The 16,155-nt window shown below is 42.0% G+C and overlaps 1 protein-coding gene and 1 long non-coding RNA gene across 2 annotated transcripts; both read left to right on the forward strand.

Annotated features, from left to right (window-relative positions):
• The first annotated feature begins 1,690 nt into the window (after positions 1-1,690).
• Positions 1,691-9,234, forward strand: LOC135498330 (fibrillin-1-like). The gene is made up of 11 exons (XM_064788585.1): positions 1,691-1,706; positions 2,510-2,620; positions 3,255-3,362; positions 3,571-3,714; positions 3,930-4,061; positions 5,453-5,587; positions 5,775-8,017; positions 8,208-8,370; positions 8,405-8,418; positions 8,529-8,811; positions 9,029-9,234. Exons 1-11 carry the CDS (start codon positions 1,691-1,693, stop codon positions 9,232-9,234), a joined length of 3,555 nt encoding a protein of 1,184 aa, XP_064644655.1.
• Positions 9,235-9,380: 146 nt separating this feature from the next.
• On the forward strand, positions 9,381-11,687 carry LOC135498045 (uncharacterized). The gene is made up of 4 exons (XR_010448994.1): positions 9,381-9,457; positions 9,663-9,747; positions 10,062-10,186; positions 11,625-11,687. It is a non-coding gene; the product is annotated as an uncharacterized LOC135498045 (long non-coding RNA).
• Positions 11,688-16,155: the final 4,468 nt, after the last annotated feature.

Consider the following 16,155-nt stretch of genomic DNA (forward strand, 5'->3'; position numbering starts at 1 on the left):
AATAAAGACTATTTGATAAGAAGCTTTGTATCTATTTAAATTTTTACAGACATGCGAAAATCAAAATCGCGACTCACTGTGGCCTACCATATAACGAATCGTCCAAAAGGTATCTTCGCGTATTCCCTTTGGTCAAATCTTTTCTGTCGTCGAAGAACGAGCTTGAAAATATATCAACATGTTCCTTTATAAGTCCCCTTTCTCATGCGAACAAACAAGCAGCAACATTCCCACAGGTATATCTATTATTTGGTACTACTCAGACAAAGGAACATCAAAAAAGGTTACAACGGTCTACCAGTCTCTATCATGTCCATATCTAATGTTGCACATCTGATTGTACCTTGACCTCCCTAAAAGCATGCTTCTTATGTTTATGCCTGTGTTCCCGCTTTTGCCTCTTCGTGTAATACATCCCTGTACTACTCCACCCAATATTCAGACCTGCTGCATCGCCCGTCCCGTGACCGCAAGTCGAACCAAGTCGTGCGGGCTCCGGGAACCGAACTCTAGCACTAAACGCAACCTTGGATGAATCGGAGTCCTTGAAACCTTCGACATGTGCGCTGTAAGCCTGCCTCGATTTGATGTCATTGTCTGGCACATGCGCACTTTGTGAAACACGAGAATCCCTAGACTTCCGGAGACCCCGTTCCGTCGCAACAATGCTATCAACTAGAACAGGAAGTCGAATCTTGAAGTCTTTCTTTGGACTTCCTGACCGAGGGGCTTGTTTTACTTCGAAAGTGTTTTCGCGTTTCGTCGTAAGCTCGTTGTCGAGGGCCGGTAGCTTTATCGTTAATTTCTTCTTTGATTTCTTGCTTGGTTTTTCAAAGTGACCATTATCGTCCTTGGGTTCTTCTCCTTTGACCTTTGTCTTGGCCTTGGACTCATTATTCTGTGTTTCACTCTGGTTTAGGAGCCTCGCTTTGGTACCAGCTACTTCCGGTAACATGGCGACCTGAAATGACAATGAGCGGATAAGAAATAAACTCTGAAGATAAACCAAACACATCTCAATTCACTAAAGGAATACGGTTGAAAAAATTATGTATTGAATCTGATTATATTATCTTATCCGCGTGCGAGCATTATTTTGGCGCTGATGATGTGAACACATGTTACGGTCGCACTCGGCCATGGAGTAGCTCCTTGCCGTCCGGAAACAGTAAACACATTCTCGAAATTTGCGCAACAAAAGCTAAGATATAGACACGAAGCTGTGTAATCCGATTTGTCACTTACAAATCTGTTCAAATAAACTTATCTGATCACCTACTCGTTATATTCTGTCAGTACAGGTCATCCATCGCGGGTGGTTATCAACTTATGACGGCTCCTAAGTGTTCCTTCTAAGTTGATGACACACGTGCCAACAACTTCCAGTGTAATATAGCGTCCGGATCAAGCGTCATTTGAGAAAATAATACTCCACAAAAATTGTAAGCGAAGGATGCAGGTATGGTGAATTTGTTCCGAATCCAACACCAATTTTCAAATCAATATCTGTCAGACACACTCTCTTAAAGTCACGCTCTATTGAGAATATCTAATCCTAGCATCCTCTCAATCCTACACCAAAACTAATAAAATCATTTGACCCTTTAGCCATAGACATGTTATCAACTTTGCAGTGTTATGAGGTTATACAATGGAGATTTTATTCAAGTTTTTCACACTATTTGTTATTATGGAAATCTACTCTGGTGTGTATAACACATCTTTTGCGTTGATCTCGTAGTCATGGTTGCCTCAAACATACCCTTCAGAGATATCAAGTGCTAAACGTGTTCAAGACGATGTGTCAAGGAGATTTGAAAAAATGACTTGGTCTTCGTTTTTGAATTTTTGAAATACATATATACTGGTGATCAGGCTTTGTTATATCAGTCACGTGGCCAAAAAAAGAATCTGAATAGCAGCATAGATGACGTAAAATTGAAAACTTCACTTTAGCCAAAGTTTTGTTTCTGACAATATAATTTGAACATGTCAGTACATACATGACCGAGAGTTGCATAAGTCAAGTTTATAACGGTGTATCACACTTTACCACAGGAAAATCATACGCTTGTTCAACGAACCTTTCGTGTGAAATACACCTTTTTGACAATTCCATGTCGGGCGAATTTATTACAAAAAAGAGGGGTGATCATTTACCTAGCGCAACATAATAAGTTCTAGTCGCCAAGATACAGGACCTGTCACCCCTTTGTGTGAATTGAGCCCAACCACTTGGAATTCTTGAAGACATTTAGCGGAAAGTTGAGAAGAAAGAAAGAAGCGAAACGAATCTACTTCCAAAGATATTTCTCAATCAACAAATGATTTGTAACAACATTTCTCTCCTATTCCTTGTCTCAATATTTTATCTAACCTGTCTAGAAAGAGGTAAGTGCGTTTATCTTAATTTCGGGGCTGAGTTGCGATGACGAGAATGACTTTTTCACGATTTTGAACGGTTCGGCTCTCACGTAGATCACTGAAATAACTTATTCGTTTCTTTCAGTGTCATCAAAATGTGACTCACTGGTGTCGTACGAGTGTGCCAACGGGGTGTGCATCCCGTGGGTCAGGTTCAATGACACGGTCAACGATTGTGGCGATAACTCGGACGAAGGTTCGTGTAGGCTTTCTTTCTTTCATCAAGGAATAAACCGTAAGGGCAGCGCCGTCTGCCTGCTTGTTGAAGCTTGGATATCGGCTGTCAGGTGTAAATGTTTCCCCATTTATTTGGAAGCGCCGTCTGCTTTATACTTGTTGAAGCTAGGATATCAGTAATCCGGTGTAAATGTTTCCCCATTTATTTGGAAGCGTCGTCTGCTTTATACTTGTTGAAGCTAGGATATCAGTAATCCGGTTTAAATGTTTCCCCATTTATTTGGAAGCGCCGTCTGCTTTATACTTGTTGAAGCTTGGATGTCAGTAATCCGGTGTAAATGTTTCCCCATTTATTTGGAAGCGTCGTCTGCTTTGTACTTGTTGAAGCTTAGATATCAGTAATCCGGTGTAAATGTTTCCCAATTTATTTGGAAGCGCCGTCTGCTTTATACTTGTTGAAGCTAGGATATCAGTAATCCGGTGGAAATGTTTCCCCATTTGTTTGGAAACACTTAAGCCCTTAAGCCTGTCGCTTGTGACGTGTAGAACGAACAAGTCATTTCCAATGAGCAGGACACATACATTTCACAATGCATCACACTTCACGAGAACAAACTGATGTCTAAATTCTTTGTTTCCATTCTAAATTTTAGTTGCTGAACCCTGCAAAGCTCCCGCCTTCACGTGCGACACGGGCCAGTGTATCAATGTGGAATGGTACCTTGACGGAGACAACGATTGCGGAGATGGTAGTGATGAACGTAAGTTGACTTCTAGTTCTGACTGGGGGCGGAACAAATTCAGATGATGATAATCAAATAAGGCGTCATTGCATCTAGTTCATTTCATAGTTTGAGCATGGCTGATACGCTGCATGCTACACGTCACATTTCAAACGTCGAAGGCAATACATGTAAGACAAATGATTTACGTATAGAATTTTCTGTCAATCTTTCCTAAATTTTGCAGAAAAGATCATCACTACCGACTGTTCCATGGTGAAGACGTGTTGTGGATGCTCCATCTATGTCCCCGACTCCGAGTGCAGGTCAGACACGTGCCAATGCGTCTCTGGCTTCTACGACAATGCGCTGCTGACCAACTGTACACGGCGTAAGTATCATCTTCCATTGCGAGCTGTGTACATGTAGCTTGTGAAACTTAGTTTGAACACTGCCTCTTGGTAGCGCTTTACTTAGTACTTTTACTGCACTGTGTCATATCTGCATTAGCATAGTGCTTGCCGCAAGATCTAACAAAGGAAATTAAAAGCTAACGCCAGGTGTATATTGCTTATATCTCTCATGCTTCCAAATGTCTCCTTTCAGGTGTCCTTGGCGACAGCTGTTCCGTCGATGCCGATTGTTTCGATGCGTTCTCGAACAGTAACTGCTCCCAGGGATACTGCGCATGTAACTCGGGCTACTACACGAACGCCAATAGAACAGGCTGTGTCAGAAGTACGTATGAGATAAACTTGAAATGGACATTTGACGCTCTGTCGATAGTCAGGACTGAATAATTTCAACTTAACTCAAGAAATCAGTCGAAAATGCAAAATGTTCAAAGAAAAATTGGTTAAAACAGATACAAATATATTTTCAATGATGTTTGTTACTATTCCACGGAGTCCGATTTTAATTCATGTCATCCGAAACTCATTGCTCTCATCTCGCTGTGTGTAATGTAAATAATGTCATAATTATACCAGTAGGTATTTTCCTTTTTCTAGCGGTGTTTATTGTGAATTAACTAAATCGTTTTCTAAGTCCGCCAATGTTTTCAGGTGCGGACAGAATGACGACTAATAATCCTTCCTTTCCCCATAATGCTCATTTGCTTGTTTGTTTGCCATAATGGTGAGCTTCCTCATCACTCACAACTTACGGTTCAAAGACAAATTCTTTGTATCTGTACATGTTACCTCGTCGATTACAAAGAATTTGTAATTAAGCGTAGTTTGTGAGCTGTGCGGAACCTCACTATTATAAATCGCACGCACTTGCACGATTTCGACTTATGTTCATGTATTTAAAGTTTATTACGCTCTGAATACATGTAATAGTCCTGAATTTAAGAATATCTTGATATTGATTTGAAACATACAGAATGTTTGAAAAGGTAAACTAAATCGCAGTGTACAAATTCGAATCAGCTAAGTTATACTTGTGTCATATACTTTTTCAAATGTGTTGGAAACGTTATGATGACGCCTTAAAATTTCGACGCTATTTGGCGAAAAACCGTTAAGTGTTTTTCGCGCCTCGGGCTCGCACCAGAGGTCATTAGTTTATAAAGCGTGATAACTAATGTCTCATTCGGAGCCTAAACATGTCCACCCTATCGTCTCGATTATGAGATGTTTCATTTAGTAATTTTCAGCAATTCGGACTTAATAACTAAATCAGGTATCAGTGTTACCGGCGACGAGAATCGATAATTGCTGAGGTGGTGACGCGTTTCATCGCTGTCGTTGGGCGACGGGGACTTCGGCATGATTCGCTCTGACGTTAGAAATGTGGCTGTTTAGTATTTTTAGAGCTGTGAGCATCGGTTAATCAATGACTATATGTCTTAGGCCTACGCATCTCATAATTGTCTCATTAGTATGGACGATGCCGCTTTATAAGGATCATAAGTCATGAACCCAAGCGAAATTGGGAAGATTATGTCGTCATTCTGTCCGGTGTGAAGACCAGTCGGTAGGTTTCGAAAGACGAAGTAAGAAGTATGTAGGCCCTTACTGTATTTTCTAAACAACGGATTTCTTAGTATGGAAGGGCCCTTCTGACACTTATAAGATGTTAAGGTCTCCCTCAAAATCTAACCAAACATTTTCTTTCTTTTTCAGGACTAATAGGTGACGCCACCTGTAGTGTTGATACTGACTGCAGCGACGCCGTAACCAATAGTAATTGCACAGGAGGGGCGTGTCTCTGCAACACGGGGTACTATGTTAGTGCTGATAAGACACAGTGTGTAAAAAGTAAGTATCAAATTATGAATAACCATCAAGAAACATTTTAAGAGAATTGTTGTATGACTGAACTGAACTGAACGAGATACTTTTACCAAAACAGCAACAGCGGACAACTTACTGGTGATGGCTGAGATGCGGAAAGAACTCCGCCGTCACACACTTAGTCTGTAACCCTACTGCCATTCTTTTTCAGGACTAATCGGCGACGCCACGTGTACATTAGATTCTGATTGTTCCGACGCAGTCTTCAACAGTAACTGTACATCAGGCACGTGCCTCTGTAACACCGGCTTCAATGTGAACGGAAATGGGACGCAGTGCATACTGCGCACAATTGGAGACGCCACCTGTACCGTTGATACGGATTGTAGCGATGCAGTCGCAAACAGTAACTGTACATCCGGGACTTGTCTCTGCAACACTGGGTTTTTCGTCCAGAATGGCGGCACCCAGTGCATTTTGCGACAAATAGGTGACGCTACGTGCATTCTTGATTCCGATTGTTATGATGCCGTTGCCAATAGTAACTGCACTTCCGGAACATGTTTATGTAATTCCGGTTATTTTGTTGGAAACAACAACACTGGATGCGACTTACGAAGTATAGGGGATGCGACGTGCATTGTTGACACTGATTGCAGCGACGCCGTCTCGAACAGTAACTGCACAGGGGGCGTTTGTCAATGTAACACCGGGTACCAGGATGCCAGCAACGGCACTTTTTGCTATCGACGGACGATAGGTGACGCCACCTGTTCCTTGGATACTGATTGTTCTGATGCTGTCGCCAATAGTAACTGTAGTCAAGGAATCTGCAAATGCAACACGGGTTTCAATGTGAATGCCAACAATACCATGTGTACTCTGAGAAAAATATCAGATGCGACGTGTACCATAGATACCGATTGCTCAGACGCTGTTACTAATAGTAATTGCACAAACGGCATATGTTTATGTAACACTGGATTCAACGTTGCTAATGGTAACAGCAGCTGCATTTTACGAAAGATAGGTGACGCCACTTGTAATCTTGATTCGGACTGTAGTGACGCTGTACTCAACAGCAACTGTACTCAAAACGTATGCATGTGTAACACAGGGTTTCAAGTATCAGTTGGCAACGACACGTGTGCTAAACGAAAAATTGCTGACGCCACGTGTACTTTAGACACAGACTGTAGTGATGCAGTTGCCAATAGTAACTGCACCAATGGTGTTTGTCTCTGTGATAGCGGTTATCAAGTCTACGGTAACAATACTCTTTGTACCATGAGGAAGATCAACGACGCAACGTGTAGTTTGGATTCGGACTGTTCAGACGCTGTTACTTATAGTAACTGCACCAACGGAACGTGCATGTGTGACAGTGGTTACCATGTCAACGCTGGACAGGACACGTGTACAAAACGGTTGATTAGCAACCAGCCCTGTTCCTTGGATACGGATTGCAGTGATGCGGTTGCCAATAGCAATTGCACACAAAATGTCTGCATGTGCAACACAGGTTACCAGGTCAGTGCCGATAACACCACATGCAGTCGAAGACAGGTCGGAGATGCCAGCTGTTCAATCGATACAGATTGTAGTGATGCCGTTCCCCATAGCAACTGTACAAATAACATGTGTGCCTGCAATACGGGTTACCATGTGAATTTGAACAGTACCGCTTGTGTGTTAAGACAAATAGGTGATGCTACATGTGGTTTGGACAGTGACTGTTTCGATGCTGTCGCCCATAGCAACTGTACGAACGGAGCATGCGCGTGCAATAGCGGCTACCAAGTTAATACTGGAAATGACACATGTGTCATCAGAAAGATCGGCGATGCAACATGTTCCGTTGACACTGACTGTTCAGACGCTGTTACCAATGGCAACTGTACCAACAATGTATGCATGTGTAACAGCGGTTACCAAGTCGACCTAGCTAACACAAGTTGTGTCTTGAGAAAAATCAGCGACGCTACTTGTAACCTTGATTCTGATTGTTCCGATGCCGTCTCCAATAGCAACTGCACAGGCGGAACCTGCCTCTGCAACACCGGATATTACGTCAGCGCCGACAACACCACGTGCACGTTGAGAAAAATAGGAGATGCCACGTGTTCACTTGACACAGACTGCAGGGATGCCGTAACCAATAGCAACTGCACAAACAACATCTGCCAGTGTAACAGTGGGTTCCAGGAGAAGGGTAACAGCACAGCCTGCCTGAAACGTAAGTTTGTATGTAAACATGTGACGTCATACGCACTTCTGCACTCCACTAAGTTACAAGCAAATGAGCTGCGCTACCAAAAAGGAATGGAACAAACCTGCGTTATCAAATGCTGTCTACTTTTTTCGGGGCATCATGTGGTGCACCGACTAAAACGCTATTGCATCGGAGCAAAACTCCACCATCACATATCACATATGTACAGAACAAAGATTCGTTAGACAACTCGGAAAATACAGCAGGTTTGTTCTAATTCTTGCGCACCCGTCTAGGTCACTAATCAATATTTCTCCTTGCAGATGTAGGTCAACATAGGTCAGCTGAACAGAAATAGGTCAGCTATGAAGAGGTCGTATTAAAGCTGAACTGTTTCATTCCCTTTTGACATTTTAATCAGTCTAAATCTAGTTTAAGATATTACAACTAACGCAATCTACAGGAATCATTGGTGACGCTTGCCTGCTGAATACTGACTGCGCAGACGCGGTAGGAAACAGCATGTGTTACCAAGGCAACTGCACATGTGAAAATGGATTCTTGGTAAGGAACAATGGTACATTCTGCAAAAAACGTGAGTATGACATCCTATTTTTTTCGATTTCAAGAAATCGTTGACAAGGTTCTGTTTGCTACAAGCCATTGTCAGTCGGTCGGCGTACTGAAAGTTGAAATCACTACAAAAAAACATACCAGTACGACCTTTGGGGTAAGAAAATGGTTGTTATGTAGTGGGCCCCGACCCATTTTGGACTGCTTTCTTTGCTTTATGCATCAGTAAGTACCGTTCAAATGACCTCTCTCATTTCGGCCTTCCCGCAATTACCGGAAAACCTGCTCAGAACGATTATCACAAAGTTGTTTAAAGACATTGTTTCGTTAGGTATCATTGGCGACCAGTGTGAAGTTGATGTGGATTGCTCTGCAGCAGTTGGGTCCAGCTATTGCCCGAAGGGTATCTGCCAATGCGAGAGTGGCCATTATGCGAAGGACAGCGGGACGACCTGCAAGAAACGTGAGTCACCCACATTTATGCTTGGTTACCGAGGAAGATATGATCACACTTAGGATTGGTTGGGTAGCCGTTCCCGATGTAGCAGTCGAAAGTTGTTCGATCATCGTTTAATAAAGTGTGGCAGGTCCTGATGGGCCATTGCAGAACTACTGAGCGACCCCCGACTGGTCATCTTCCACATTGGTCATCGTTCGCACGACTTGTTATTCTTCTCCAGGTCTGATCGGAGATGCCTGCCTCACACATGAAGACTGCTCCACCGTCATCAACAACAGTACCTGTGGTGACTTCTATAATTGTACCTGCGTTAGAGGATATTACCCCTCGGACGAGTTGACTGGCTGCCTAGAAGGTAAGAACGTGAATCGACAAATGGTTTCAAAGAACTACCAAGAACAGGTCAGTCTATACGAAGGCCGGTGATTTTCACCTTTAAGGTCAAATTCTCAGCGTCAAAGAGCAAATGTGTTCAAAACAAGACTTTTCATCATCATTGTTTGAGTGTTTTTTACTTGATGCAACACGTAGATACAAGCATTTATCAATTGTTTTGCTCTCACTTACTTTGCAGTACCGGAACCTCCATTTGACCCAACGACACTCCAAGACAAATGTTTTTACCGAGACTGTAGAGACAGAACGATATGTAAGTTACTTTGCAAGGAAACCAAACAATCTGAACTTGGGATATGACATCAAGACATTGTGATAGCGTATAACCTGTAAGTTTCGAGTAAACGTATCCACCTGAACCTGAGAAATTACAGAAATAGCGACAGCTAGGATTCTTTCAGGCTGTCTTAAATTCCAAATACCATTATAGATTTGATTCATGCATCTCTTTCTTCTAGTTCTTGCCTGCATAATAACACTTTTCGTGTTACTTGTGTCTGGTGCGGTTGGTTTGGAGATCTACATCAGCAAGAAAGACACGAGGTGAGCAATTTGATCACAAAACACATCAAAAACTACATTACGTTTGGTAATACGAGGGTATCCATACATTACGTTTGGTAATACGAGGGTATCCATACATTTTGTTTGGTAATACGAGGGTAGGCCTATCCATCGAGTAAACGAATCCATTCAGTTAGCGCCACTCTTAACCTTTGAGTTTATATAAGTCAGCACGTGGCAAGGCAAAGACAGTAAAGGTGTGAATATAAAGTCATGGGCTGCTATCGCCACCACACGATCTCAGGATCGCTTGTTTTTTACACCAATAATGGTGCTTTCACGTTTCACCGTAGACACAGAAAGATAGTCACGCCGCTTCTGACGCCACGGACTCCTCGAACCCCTGCAGCCCCTGAAGATGAGGACGTTGATGATGATTCTACCGTATCTTCGGACGAAACAACGACATCTGAATCGGGTATGACTGACAAATAGATATAGCTTGCATACACGGCAACATTGTAAGGAGAGTTGTTTTACCCTTGACCTTTATTAAGCCCACGTGACTCCATACACTATGGATATGGGCCCAACGTTGTCGAATGTATCAGAGAAGTAATCCACGTTTTCATATTCAGTATATATCGTTCAGATGCATTTTAAGAGATGGAGCTATTGGCTGATCAATGTCATGTGGAATAATCTAACACGGGCACTTCAATACTATAGATCCATGCACTTGATTGGGAACAACGTTTACATAACGTGGTGTTGACCGTCGTCACGTCACCATGCATTTTTACGGTAGTTGATAAAGCTTGGAATCAGTGAAACCTTGGAACCAGTGATAAACCTTGGAATCAGTCCTAAAAATGCATAAAAACATGAAATAATGCCATTCGAACCTAACGTGGTTACGAATCAACATTTGGAGCTTATTCTTACATGATCAGATCGGAATTTTATGGTAATTTAGAAATCTGTCGCATATCCGATTCAATAGTCTATATTTTAAAACAACCCAGTTGTACCTCGCCTCCAGTGTACAGTACCGATCTCCCAAATATGGGAAGACACGCCCACCACACACCCATAATATGGACCAATAGCGCTCCGCTTATAAATACGCCAACACCACACGGGGCCTTTTCGATCAGACGAGTTGCTTGGGAAGTTGGGGGCCTGTCATGCATTATGCATGGATAAAGTTGACGACTATGTATAGGCCTAATTGTCTATGATTGACTGATATCTTATAACAAACGATGAATAAAAGAAGCCTAGTCATGTATGTTTATTACCGAAGTTTGCGGATGAAAATTTCCTTCGCCGTGAGCGATTTCTTACATCTTCCAGTACGCATCGAGGGATGCAGAGATCTTTGTGACGTCACCAGTTCTAAGCGGGTTTTTTTATTCACGTGTGTGTTTGTCCTATGATCTCGTGCATCTAGTACCGAGCATAATACTTTATCGTCTATGGAATACAAAACAATCATAAAAACTAATTTTTGCTTCCATTGAAGAGAAATAAAATATTTTAACGACCACAGCGCATTGCCAATTGATGACGTCATCCTCCACATTAAAAATGTTGGCTTCTGAACTAACTGGCAAATTGCTATCAATAAAGTCAGCTGGGACGAGACTGTCAGTTGGGAGGGTATAAATCGTGGAAGGAACGCACCCGATTTCCCGCGCTATTTGCACAGTGATTCCATGGTTTACATTGAATATTCCAAGGTTTATCAGTGTTTCCAAGGTTTCACTAATTCCATACTTTATCAACTACCCATTTTTACATTATTGTAACGTGACGTGACGCGACGTCTTCGTAAACGTTGGTCCCAATCAAGTGCATGGATCTATAAGTGCATCGATCTATAGTTTGAATAATGATGGTGTTACTATTTTCAGAATCGGAAGAAGAAGAGATGAATGAAAATACAGAGTAGTGAAGGAGGGCTGTGTCCGATGGTACCGTTGTACGACCAGGATGATGCAATGGATCTACTATGCATATCTTAATGAAATAAATTATGACGTCAATCACGAGTTTTCCCTTCTTTCTTCTCCCCGTCTCCACTTTGTTGGTGCTTTAACTTCAAATTGGCCCACCAAAGGCCTTACCGAAGCACCTCGCCCTGCGATTGATAGCTTCAATACCCTACGAATAATATCGCTCCAGATATACGTATAATATGTTAAGAGCAAGATCTAGTGAACTCACACAACTGTTTGACATGGGGGAGCTCCCCCAAACCCCCGTCCTTCTGCGGCTGTTATAAAACGCGGATTCCGCGGAAATCCTCGGAAAAATCACAGAGCCGCCAGTAAATACGCGCATAATATTTAATGATAATTATATTATACAAATAACAACATAAATCATAAATCGGAGGCAAGAACTACCAGTTATCTGCACATTTCATCGGTCAGATTTTAATCCTCTGGAGCGCCATTCATGCCATTCCGATCGACTCTTCCCCCTTTTTTTCTTGGTGTTGATAAACTTTGCATGTTATCTTCGACACCACCGTGGTTCCTTCCCTAACGGAACACATTACGAGGCTGCATGCTTTCAAGTGTGATTGATGCCCGGATTGATGTACGTTACGGTATATGCCTCCTTCAAATATAAGTCGATGACGAACTGAATTCTGGTCTACGAAAATTTTTTAGGACAATCTCCTTGCAGCTCGAACCTAACCAACCATATGCGACTGCACATTGGAGTCTATTTTAAGCAATCACAAAAACTTACTTCGCGGCCCGTCCAAAGTATATTAGTTTATTTCAAACCACAAGGTGCTTGTGATTTACGGCGGATACAGCGCACCAACGGGGATTCCCAAAGACCTTGTCACCAGGAGTACTTCATGCGCACAACAATGCACACTACTAATATGAAAAACTCTCACCTGCGGTTCAGGTAGCCACCCTGTAGCCAAGTTAGATTTTTCTGCGGATTTCTGCGGAATCCGCGTTTTATAACAGCCGGTCCTTCTGACATATTTAGCCAGTACATTGGGGGATGAGTCCCCCAAACCCCCTCCCCCGTTCTCTGAAAGTGACAGGTTTAGCCAGTACATTGGGGGAGGCGCCCAACCCCCCCCCCCCCCCCCATTGGACTCTAAAAATAAAATTCCTTGGAGACGTTGAACCACAAGGCCCCACAAGAAATAGTCCCCGCCCGCCCCGGTATAGCTGTCCCATATCTGCTGACAGAAGCAGCTCTTTGTGGTGAAATGATGATTGAATTTTCCACCTGCTAGCCTAGATAGGCCTATTTGTGTATGTTTCTTAAATTAAATGCATCTTGTCATTAAAGGGGGACTATAGGCAGGAGCAGAGGGGCTAATTTGGCCATCTTCAGGTGATTAATATACACAGTGAGGGCCCTGGGTCATGTCAGATTCAGCACTAAATATATTCCTCGTACAAAGGTGAATCATTTCGACGTACTGTGAGATGTGAGAGACCCCTATTGGTGACTTTGTGTAACTTTATCTTGCCTGCCTAGCTGCTGCCTATATTGTCCCTTTAAGACTCAAACAGATTGCTGCTGCAGTGTTCGACGTAGGAAGTTAACTAATCCAAGTTAATGGTAGTTGTCAAAGTAAAGACAAACTGTTCATATATGTATAGGCTATTGCAAGCGTAGGGTGTTTTCGTTTGTGGCCTACATACACTAAAAGCATAACCAGTCCCCCCCCCTTCCGTAAACGGGGATATTCCCAGTTAGCAACCAGTTGGCATGCATTGAGTTCATAGTAAATATACATATCCGCACAACAAACCGAACATTGATGACAGATACCTATTTTAACAAGAGAAAACGAAAGGGACGTGCGTTATACGAAGAGGTATTCAATAGATATTATGCTTCACGTCTGTCAATAATTCATCAAAGAATTCAGTTTCCTTTCTTTCCCGTTCATTCAATCATTGACGTCAACTATACGAACAATCTCTATCTACCGGTACTTAGTCGATGAATGGTTACTTCGCAAAGGGATTTCGGGGTAATCTAGATACGATACTAAGTTAATTGTTGGTTAGTTTGCCAAATTGGAAAGTTGCCAGCAAAGCGAAGTAAAAGACAAACTGTTCAATAGCTATATGAGATATTTCAAGTGTAGGGTTTGCGCCTGTGGTCTAGTGTAGACATACACTGAAAGCAAATAACCAGGGTCCCCCCTCTGTAACCGGGGGCTTTAAGAACAGTTGGCGTGCATTGATTACATTGGACAGTTCATTAACTTGAGGCATGACCGTCCCCAGTATGATATGCATTGATCAGGCCAAGGCCCCTTCACACTGATTGGCGAAAACTTTTCGCTGCCTGTAGCGAGGTCGTGGTAAGTTGATGAACAGTGGTTGGCATTGCGAATCAACTGATCACTTGTGACCTAACTTCTAATTAGTGGTTAGGCCAATGGTGTGGTTTTGTTAGGTCTATTGACGATCTCCAATAAAATAAATCGCATTAAAATAAAAGCCGTATCGGCCGATCTTGAACCCTTACAGATATTGATGCAAAGGCGAATGGTACAACCATTAGACAAACTGGTATCGCCAACCCATTGTCCATCTTTGATTCACTCAAACAATTTTGAATGGCATATAACGACAATGCGCATAATATCGTGGCGTGCATATTCAAAAACGGTATGACTAGAACGGTCAGTCTATAGAGTACTGTAGAACGGAAAATGTTCGCTGCAGAATATTTTCGCGAATCAAGATCTTTTCTAATCAAATTTAAATTGTCTGCTTTGACATAGAGCTCTTATAGTGAATAGGCGTTGCAGTTTGGATGGCTATATTAGAATACTCAAATCCACTGTAAACATGTCTCATTGTGTCGGGTAGGCCAATGTAGTACACAAAAATGGGTATATAATACGAGTAATTATGCAACGGTCGTTCAAGAGGTGTGGAATTTGTGTTTGTCAGGGGTAATAATCATACGTGCTAATTGACAAGACTTTTCTTGAAATGGACATTTTGATGTGGTGTTTGTAAAAGCCTATACCAAACTGTGATACTCAACCAAACCATACTTTTATACGGAATAAAAAATGCACTGTACATGTGGCGTAAGTGTTTCCAAACTTTTTGCGGGTAGTGTATATTTTAGGAGATACAATATGGAAATTTCAAGTATTCATTTACTTTTGACCGGAGGTGTACACATACTTCGCGTCTGCAAAAAACAACAACACAGAGCAAACGCCAACGTGCGTAAACCTGTTTCGAGTCAAGTTGCGAAAACACCCTTTCATTTACTTCGGTTCAAACTTGTACGATCATGCATCGCCTCAATAGACATACCTCGATGTGACTTATTATGCAGAGTCTGACCTTTTGACATGTTGTTTTATAGGAATGCAAATTCAAATCCTCAGATAACACTCCTCTAAGTTTTGTTATAGTCGTGTGATAAACATTCCAGATTATGATCACATCATCTTTTCATTCTCTTGACACATTTGACATCATACATACTAAGCATGGTGTACATATATAGCCTATATATGCCGACATTAAATTATCTTCATGTAGCAATTTGAATAAATCATCACCGCGTTCATATTCAGAAACCATAAACTTTAATACAAGTCGTGTATTTCAAAGAGTTTAATCACAATACGTATTCATCGTTTATGGTTCGACATACATTGTATTTCCTTTCTTCGCGGGAAATAATACAGTCTTTTCTCCTCGACTTGATATATCGGTCATAGGAATGACCTCTTGCCTGATCCCGAGGAAAACAAACCATTCTACTGGATGTTTCAAATGAACGAAATAATAAAGATTTCAGAACGATCTTGAAGGATGTGTTTATCAAAACAGGAGTAAACGTCCAAGGATGGAAAAATACCAAGGCACTGTTTCGAAATGATTTTGAAATCAAATCATCATGACTGCCATTTTATCTTTACCTGTTGCTACGGATGTAGTAGGCAACGTCTGCTTAATAGCCATTTGTCTGGGTGTGGTAAAAAAACAAGAGATTTCCGCTGCAGAATATTTTCGCTGCAGAATATTTTAGAGTTTGGCAGAGTTACGTGAAGCCTCCCCCCCCCCCCCCCTAATAATTGCGTCACGAGGAAGGAAACAATGGGATTCACGTCCGACGTCGTAACTGTGGGTGCGGTGCGTCATGAATGCAGGATCGGCCAACGCGCGGTCCATATGGAATGCGACAAAACTGTACCGGAACCAGAATTGTCATGGGTCTGCACAAATTTTTTCAGATTAGATGGACATGATGGATATATGCATTTTGTTTACACTTTACATACAGTGTATACGTACGTAACCATTACACTCACCACGTTGTGTGAGTTAATATGTAAAGATCAAGCTCTGGTGAACTCACACAACTATATGTCCAAGCAGACGATTTTTAAATACATGATGTCCCACACCCGCACTT

The sequence above is a fragment of the Lineus longissimus genome, chromosome 13, assembly GCF_910592395.1.
Source record: "Lineus longissimus chromosome 13, tnLinLong1.2, whole genome shotgun sequence".
Classification (NCBI taxonomy): Eukaryota; Metazoa; Nemertea; class Pilidiophora; order Heteronemertea; family Lineidae; genus Lineus; species Lineus longissimus.